This window comes from Chenopodium quinoa, unplaced genomic scaffold, assembly GCF_001683475.1.
Source record: "Chenopodium quinoa cultivar QQ74 unplaced genomic scaffold, ASM168347v1, whole genome shotgun sequence".
NCBI classification, from domain to species: domain Eukaryota; kingdom Viridiplantae; phylum Streptophyta; class Magnoliopsida; order Caryophyllales; family Amaranthaceae; genus Chenopodium; species Chenopodium quinoa.
Window position 1 is genome coordinate 946,110 of NW_018743196.1, and position 9,380 is coordinate 955,489.

The 9,380-nt window shown below is 35.9% G+C and overlaps 1 protein-coding gene and 1 pseudogene across 1 annotated transcript; one reads left to right on the forward strand and one right to left on the reverse strand.

Moving 5' to 3' along the window:
• Positions 1-887: 887 nt before the first annotated feature.
• On the forward strand, positions 888-6,512 carry LOC110733010 (annotated as a pseudogene).
• Positions 6,513-6,585: 73 nt separating this feature from the next.
• On the reverse strand, positions 6,586-8,220 carry LOC110732900 (probable ubiquitin-conjugating enzyme E2 23). Its single transcript, XM_021912886.1, has one exon. It carries the CDS (start codon positions 7,665-7,667, stop codon positions 6,684-6,686), a length of 984 nt encoding a protein of 327 aa, XP_021768578.1. The 5' UTR covers positions 7,668-8,220; the 3' UTR covers positions 6,586-6,683.
• Between the last annotated feature and the right edge of the window lie 1,160 nt (positions 8,221-9,380).

The following is a 9,380-nucleotide window of genomic DNA, read 5'->3' on the forward strand; positions in this document are numbered from 1 at the left end:
CTTGTTTGATTTTGTTAAATTCGTTTTCATTATTGTTAATTGTCAATTGTAGATGCCAGCTTTATTTAATGAAATTTAATATCCTTTAGGACTTATTTAGAAAGAATTGTTATAACCATAAGAAATTATTAATTAATAATATTATTAAATATTAATTCTTAATAGTTTGAATTATTAAATATTATTATTGATAATTATTTTTAATATTAATAATTATTATAATTATTCAAAATAATAAATTATTATCATCAATACAATATTAATTATTATTATTGAATATTAATTATTATTGTTGTCATTATTAATTATTATTTGAAAATAGAGCAGAGCAGAGCCGAGCAAATTTAATTTAATCATAGCAGATTTAATTTAAGCATAGCAGATCAGAGCAGAGCTCAGCATAGCAAAACAGCTCTAAAGAACGATGCCTAATTATCATAAATATATACTCCATTCGTCTCTCTAAATTTGCTCCACAATTAAAAATTAGATTTTGCCGACTTATAATCAATTAAACAGGGAACATCATAACCGGGGAAATCAGAAAATAGGGTTTGTATAACGCAAGCCGCAAAAAACACAAAATTTTCTTTCTCCTCCCAAATTCCAGAATCGTGGTCAGCGAAACAGAGGAATCATATTTCAGGTTTGTCCGTGAATCTGACATTTCAATACCTTCTTCATGCTTCTCATTTCAGAGAACTTGATCTCTTTAAGGGTTTTGTTTATTGTTAGATTCACGCACAAACTCGCAATTTGTCTCCTCTTTCTTTTATCTTGTTTAATATGCCTTTTTCAATTCACCCTCAATTACTTATATTTTTCCTAAATTAAATTTGATTACAAAATTGGATCTTTGATTCATTTTGTTTTTTTTTTGTGTTTTGTTTATTATAATTATTATGATTTTAATTTTATGGTTTTTATATGGTTACTGATTATTTGCTTAGAAAAAGATGGTAGGATGCTTCTTGTTAGAGTAGAGTGTAATTTTTGTTTTGGACTAATGTTGATATTATTGATGATGTAGATTGAATTTTGGGAGTGTTGTGTATTCCTGTTCAAGTTGAGATTGAACTTAATTTTCTTTTTCCCTAAAATTATGGAAATTTAAGAGGTTGGTCTTGATGATGTACATTATATGATACTCCGTACTATCTTACTTAAGGGGTATTTTTTTGTTCATTTGGAAACCTGATTTGTTGCAAAGGTGTGATCTTGCTTCATGAACTCTCACTTATGTCATCGTGTTAAGAATATGTGTTTATCCGAATGTTGGAATGATTCTGGGTTTTACAAGGATGTTAAGGGTAAAGCCTTTTGTTTCTGTTTTATATTTCGAATTGACTCATTGTTTGTATCATTTCTTCCTTGTACTATTGATTTCATGTGATGCATGTTTGGTGGCTTTAAATCTAGGAACTGTAGAAAATGTTGCCAAAGTCATGGTCTTTAGATTCAGTGTCCTTTAACTTTTGTGAGTCATGGTGTGTGTTGAGATCGAGCTTGATAATGTGCCAAATTTACTTTTGGATTTTGGGGTGAGGATTGCATTTAGATATAGCCATATAGGTGTGAGTGTATGGTCCTAGTGTGTGTTATGCATGCTAAGAATATTGAGATTATATGTGGATCTTGTGCTGTGCGTACTTAAAAAACTGAGACCATGGTTATTGTGATATGCATGCTTAGGGAATTCAGAATATATGTGGCTTTTGTGTTATGCATTCTTAGCATATTGAGATAATGGACTTCTTATGATGCATTCTTTGCAAATTGAGATTAAGCCTGATCATGTATATGTTACTATCTTACATGAACTTGTGGTTGAAGATTTTGGGTGTGATTGTGTGATTCAATTGTCTGGAACTCTTCTGTTTAGTTTTTATCTCCCTTTGTCCCTTTGATTTTTGCACCATGGACCTACTTTTTGGGTCAAATGGTGCATAATGTAAGGGATGGAGGGAGTATTAGAGAAACTGTTGCTTCACTTCCCCAGTGGCAGGATTCATACTAAAGTGTCACTATCTTAGGTTGTGTTGTATAGCACCTAGTAGCAATAGCACAAATTTTTACCTTTGAAAATTATCATTTAGTGGGGCTTATATCAGCAGCAAACCACACTTATTTCCATATCTAGCAGCTACTCTGCTTTGCCTTTTTGCGTTCATGCTTCACTTATGATTAATCACATTGACATTCTGTAGGACATTCTTCCCCTCTAAATGTAATTGTTTGTCAAGTGACATATGCTTGATGACTTATTTAATTGTCTTTCATGTATCTTTTGACGATGTTAGTGCCCAACATAGTTTTATAGGAGGAGCCATTTCTCAGTTTAATAGGCCTGTTCTCTGAAGGGCCAAGTTAACATATCATGCTTATGCATGATGAAATGTTTAATTGTTTTTTTGGTTTAATAGGTCTCCTCTTGGAAGTGACCAAGCTTACATATCATGCTTCATTAAGAAATTAAATTATTAATAGTATTGGATGCCTTTTGCCCTTTTATAGTTAACTTTTATAATGTTGCATATTTAATTACATGCCTTGCATGGAGATGAGTATATTTTGGGGATATGCAAGTATTTTCTTCATGACTTTCACGTTCTATGTCAACATCAGTTGATTTGTCAGAGTAGTTAGACCTTCAAGCTTCAAGTCTTCAACCATGTCTTTTACGACAACGGGGAAAATGTATTACTCCCACGAAATTTTAGATGTTTAGTTGAGTAAGTCATGTCATTTTAAAATTTGTTTATGCTGCTAAGATTTCTAACTCTCTCCCCTCATCTTCTATAAATTATATGCAAAGTACACAGTAAATTTTATCATATGTAGTAATATACTAATATTGCATCACCTAAACCAGCTAGCTACCAGATTTACACTGTAAGTTTCAAACGATTCATTGCATTCTGTATTACTTTCGTGTTCTAAGAGGTTTTGTTACTGGTTATAATAGTTTGCAGTCTTTATTCTAATTAACTTTGGCGCTATTGTTTAGTCCTAGATTCTTGCTTCTGTGTGAGTAAAAAAAGTAGACATAATAAAAATTTTGCTTCTACATTTTGAGCGGTGCTTTTTAGTTTTTTCTTCTAATGATGAACCAGCCAGATGATCATGACCTGCTACATCCTGATGTCCTTACACCCTTCCATTCAGAAAATATTTTTGATTTATCAAATGATAGGAAATTTCGAGTGAAAGGTGTGAGTTTGCTTTCAGACATCCCAACCAATGTTTTTTTCACTGAATACTCAGCTCTCTGTAAACCCTCTGATTCTGATGCACCTCCTGCCTTACTTCAGTTTGTCAAGTCCATATCCTACAGGGGAGGTTTCTTGGGCTTTCAAGTAAAGGAGCCTTCTGATAGAGTGATGAATTCAATAGGTAGTTTTACTGATAGGAATTTTCTTACCATTTTTAGGTTCAAAGCATGGTGGTGTTCCCAATGGGTGGGAACTAGTGGATCAGATTTAGAAATGGAGACTCAATGGATTCTCTTCGAAGTTCCTGAGATTAAGTCATATGTTCTCATTGTGCCCTTAATTGAGGGTAGCTTTAGATCTGCCCTTCACCCAGGGGATCATGGGCATGTCATGATCCGTGCTGAGAGTGGTTCTACCCTAGTGAAATCATCTTCTTTCAAGGCCATAGCTTATATTCATGTTAGTGATAACCCATACAACATAATGAGAGAGGCCTGTAGTGCTATTAGGGTTCACCTTAACACATTTAGGCTCCTAGAAGAGAAATCTACCCCTTCAATTATAGATAGATTTGGTTGGTGCACTTGGGATGCTTTTTACTTGACTGTGGATCCTCAAGGTGCATGGTGTGGAGTTGAAGATTTCACTGATGGTGGTGTTCCTCTTAAGTTTTTGATCATCGATGATGGGTGGCAAAGTATCAGTTTCGATAGCGATGTACCTCCTCAAGACTGTAAGGACATTGTCCTTGGCCGGGAACAGATGACAGCAAGACTTTACAGACTTGCGGAGGGAGAGAAGTTCAGAAAATACAAGGCCGGATCTTTAGTTTCTACCAATGCTTTTGCATCCTTTGATCCCATGAGACCAAAGTTGATAATTGCTAAAAGCATTGAGATCAGGGAGACCGAGATAGCTAGGAAGAAGGCTTTTGAGTCTAAGATGCTAGCAGATCTACCACGGCTGAATGTTAAGGTAGAGAAACTGATGCAGGAATTGCAGGAGATGCTCAAAGATAAAGCTGAGGAAGATAATACTAGCATATATGATGGATATAATGGTATGAAGGCTTTTACTTAAGATCTTAGGACTACGTTTAAGGAATTGGATGACATTTGGGTATGGCATGCACTTTGTGGTGCTTGGGGCGGTGTTAGGCCAGAAGCTACCCATCTCGACTCCAAGGTAATGCGAATTAGGATCTCCCCTGGGCTTGATGGGGTGATGGAGGATGCTGCTTCAGTAAAGATAGCCGAAGGAGGAATCGGACTTGTCCATCCTGATCAAGCTACCACCTTCTATGATTCTATGCACACATACTTAGCTAGTGCAGGAATATCAGGTGTTAAAGTGGATGTTATTATTGTAAGTACAAGTCTTTCCATGTTTCCCTTTAGTATATACTTTAATTTCTATCAAAGCGAATTGTTTTTTTTATCTGGTTTTTAAATTAGATGTTCAAATTTTATGTGATCTGAATTTTTTACTTTTTCTTTTTTGTTTCCTGAATATTTGAATTCATGTAATTAGACCACCGAGATCATTTTTTTTAATTGAAAAATTTGTTAAATTTACTCGTGCTTGGGTATAAGAACTATAATAAAGGCGATGTCTGACGATATTATAATTTCTGAAATATGATGAGCTGATTTAATATGACCTGATGTGATGAGAAATCAGCTCTCAACTTTGGAATATAGTTGATCGAATATAGCCTAACTCAATACTAATCATTATACTCATGTATGGGAGACAGACCCTCGAATATTTGTGTGAGGATTATGGAGGTCGGGTTGAGCTTGCTAAGCGTTACTATAAAGGGCTAACAAAATCAATGAAGAAGAACTTCAATGGCATCAACATACTCTCAAGCATGCAGCAATGCAATGACTTCTTTTTCCTTGGAACTAAACAGATTTCAATGGGTAGAGTTGGTAAGCTTTCATCTATAACTATTGTTATTGGAAATCAATCTGGCCTATATTTTCGAGGCACATCCTGATTTCGAATATTTTATTTAAGCAACGGCCTGGTGGTCCGGTCTGATACTTGTATTAGGAACTTGAACGATTAACAAAATCACAAAATGTTTTTTTTTTTTCAGCTGATGACTTTTGGGGAAAAGATCCATACGGCGACCCAGAGGGAGAGCTATGGTTACAGGGGCTACATATGGTCCATTGCTCCTACAACAGCTTATGGATGGGTCAGATTATTCGTCCTGATTGGGATATGTTTACGAGTGATCACGTTTGTGCTAGTTTCCATGCTGTCTCACGGGCCATTTGCGGAGGACCCATATATGTGAGCGACTCTCTTGGATGCCATGACTTTGATCTCCTAAAGAAACTCGCTCACCTTGATGGCACTATCCCTATATGCCAGCACTTTGCCCTTCCCACCAGAGATTGCTTGTTCAAGAGTCCTCTTTTCGACGACAATACTGTCCTCAAAATTTGGAACTTCAATAAGGTAACCAAGACTATTCCATTCCATTATGTTTATTACCTTATTATGCCACACACCATATGCACCCGGGTGTACAGTACAACAGAAGCAGTCCTTATATATTTGTTTCCTTGTATACTTTCTAATCATAATTTGCTCTTGGACAGTATGGAGGGGTGATTGGAGCATTCAATTGCCGAGGATCGGGTTGGGATCGGAAAGAGCGAAGGTTCAAGGGCTACAAGCAACATTACAAGGCTATAAAAGGTTCAGTTCATGTTAGTGACATAGAATGGAATCAAAAGTTGGAAGCACTAGAAATGGGCTATGCTAAAGAATATGCAGTCTATCTTTACCAAGGAAACTCTATAATTTTAATGAGCCATGACTCTGATCCCATTCATCTTGACCTAAACCCATCTACTTTTGAGCTTTATAGTTTTGTACCAATCAAGAACATCATCGAAAATGTCAAATTTGCTCCTTTTGGTCTGACAAATATGTACAACAGTGGAGGGACAATTCAGGAATTGGTATACAAAGAAGAGGGTATTGTTTGGATGAAGATAAAAGGAAGAGGACTTTTCTTGGCCTATACAAATAAGGCTCCAAATAAATGTATGGTGAATGGTGATGAAGTGGAATTCATGTGGACTGACCATATCAAGATCGAATTTGATGTGCCTTGGGTTCATGAAACTGGGGGTGTCTCTATAGTGATTGTTCAATTTTTGATATAGTTTTTGTTTATGATTTTGTATACGATAATGATATTATCTTATCGTTAAAATTTTGTACGAGGTGGACTCATCTGCTATTGTTATTCAAAACCTAATTAAGATGGACTTTAGATCGAATCATTAATGATAGTAACGAATATAACATTGCAACAAGACTCCACAGTTGAAAATCATCGTGCTTACTCGAAAAAAAACATCCTATACATATTGCATTTAAGATCTAATTTGCTTTTGTCAAAAAAGAAAAAGATCTAATTTGCTAATATCATTACGAAATATGATCCTAACCAAGGCGTCCATCAGTATCATCATCGTGCAACCAATGCATAATCAAGCCATTAGTCTTCGACAATGCACGTTTAAACAATACACCCATAGACGACGCTTCACCTTTGATCATCTTTGGCTGTGAAGACGAAGCCTGCGATTCCTGCGAAACTACCCTTTCGACCTTATATACAAGATGTTTACAGTACGAACCATTACCTTCAAATGCTTGAATCATCTCAAAGAACAAATCAGTATTCATTTGAGACTCACTCAAATTTCCCTTCAGCTTCAAATTCATCGAGATAGCATGAGAGTATTTCCGAAAATACCCTTTTACGAAATCCTCGAACCCTTTAGGAGGTGACCTAAGGATGCTAAGCATGGTCTTGTGAGTTAACATGAAATCTTTCTCGTCTTGTTTGTCATAAATCTTGGTGAACCTCAATTCACTCCCTTGAATATACTCAAGTATATGGCATATATTCGACGTTTCTGGGTCCCACCAAAGGCCCGAACCAACGCTTTTGTTGTTATTGTTCGACAACAAAGTAGGTTTCCAATCGAGAAGGTTTGGATTATGGTGTTGAAAGATTTGCGGAGGTTTGGAAGGGTAATCTTTAGGGAAGTAAATATCGAAGATGAACAAGCTGTAGGCGTAAGGACTACTCGGTAAGCCGACGATAACTGCCCTCATCAAATCCAATCTAGTCTCATAAGACCTTACAAAGATGGACTTAGAGAGGTTGTTTTCGAGCACGTCTCGCTCTTGCTTGATCCTACGCATTAGTTGGACGTGTTCCTTGACTACTCTTCTTGAAGAATACATGAATTGTCGGTCCAAAGGCGGCCGAGAGTTTAAGATGAAGTGGTGATCAATTGGAGGGACGGAAGTGATGTCGAAATTCTTGAAGCTGTTGAACTTTAGATCAACGGAGTCTAGGATTTCTTCAATCTCTGATGTTTTGTCAAACATTGTTGTTGTTGATTCTTCTTCCATCTTGTTTGTGTTTCTTGGTAATTTGTGTGTTGAAAAGCCGGGTTTTCTGAGCTTTGTTTTGATCAGAGTTGAAGAATTATACGGAGTTGGTTATTTATTTTTCCAGGTTTGAGTGTAATTATGATTTGGATAAATATGTAATTTGTATGTATTTATTAGGATAAATATGTTATTTATTTTTTTCTTTAGATTTTTTCTTTAGAGGGTTGTTGAGAATCCCACTAAATTAGAGATACTATCTCAATTTTCGAATCAAAGTATAACTAACTTTTCTATCCATTCCAAAATCCAAAAAAAAAAGAAAAAAAAAAAAGAAAAAGAAATAGAAAAAAGAAAAAAAAAAAGCCCATTTTAGGAATTAATATGAAATTACTCGAGTTGGATAATGTGTTTAATTAATTGAGATTAGTGTAACTACTTGAATTGTTGAAAAGTGCAGTTATGAAATTAAAAGGCGGATGGAATCGAGTTGGGTAATTTGTTTAATCAATGTGGAACATAGACAACAAAATACAAAACTTGACACTAAGAGAATGTATGGAGTATAAATCAATAAATGTATAAATTAGAGCTGTCAATTCGGGTAAACGAGCCGAGTTTGGGTCGGGTCAATTCGAATTAATTCCATAACCTATGCAGGTCGGGTTTGAGTTTGGTCATGCTTGAGTCGAATCACGTCGGGTCATACTTCTTATCAGGTTTGGGTCGGGTTTAGATCGGATTAATAACAAGTCGGGTTATATTCGAGTCGGGTGAACAATAGGTCGAGTTTTCACGGGTTAACACGGGTTAGGGTAATTCTCGGGTTCGGTTCAAGTCAATAATTTGCGGGTTAGAATCAGGTCGGGTCATTCTCGATTTTGAGTCGGGTTCGGTTCAAGTCAATAATTTGCTAATTATAATCAAGTCGAGTCATTTTCAAGTCGGGTCATTCTCGGGTTCAGTTTAAGCCAATAATTTGCGGGTTACAATCAGGTTGGGTCATTTTCAAGTCAGGTCATTCTCGGATTCAAGTCGGTTTATGTTCAAGTCAATAATTTGCAGGATACAATCAGGTTGGGTCATTTCCAAGTCAGGTCATATTCGGGTTCAACTAATTATAAATAGATAATTATCATTTTTATCAAGCTAATTATTTCCTTTGACTATAATATATATGACAATATACTAGGGAACTATAGTCTATAATTTAGGAAGATAATTATCTCCTTTGACCATACAACAAATATATACTATATTTAACTCTTAAATTTGCGGAAGATGCTTCTTTCTTTTGCTGGCCTGGACCGACTTAGTCTCCCTATACAAAATGCTTTGATCAACAATAATAAGGTGGTCTAAATTGCATTTAAGGTGATTTGAAATCGGGTCAAGAACAATTTGGGTTGAATTTAGATCAGGTCAATAACAAGTCGTGTTAATTTCGAGTCGGATTAGTAAGAGTTGAATTTTTGGGTCGGGTAAATAATAGGTATATTAAAATTCGGGTAGGGTCAATAACAAGTCGGGTTGAATTTGGGAGAGGTCAATAACAAGTCGGGTTGAGTTCGGATCGGGTTAGGAACGGGACGGGCTGAATTCAGGTCAGGTTAGTAACAAGTCGGGTTAAATTTGGGTTTTGACAGGTTAAAACGGGTTAGGGTCAATTTCGGCTCAAGACGGGTTCAGTGCAAGTTAATTAAATTGGCCGGTGTAAACCGGTAAATCAATGCA

What these genes read in the sequence shown, in the direction of transcription:
- LOC110732900 (XM_021912886.1), bottom strand. Translation starts at nt 7,667, where the DNA reads ATGGAAGAAGAATCAACAACAACAATGTTTGACAAAACATCAGAGATT.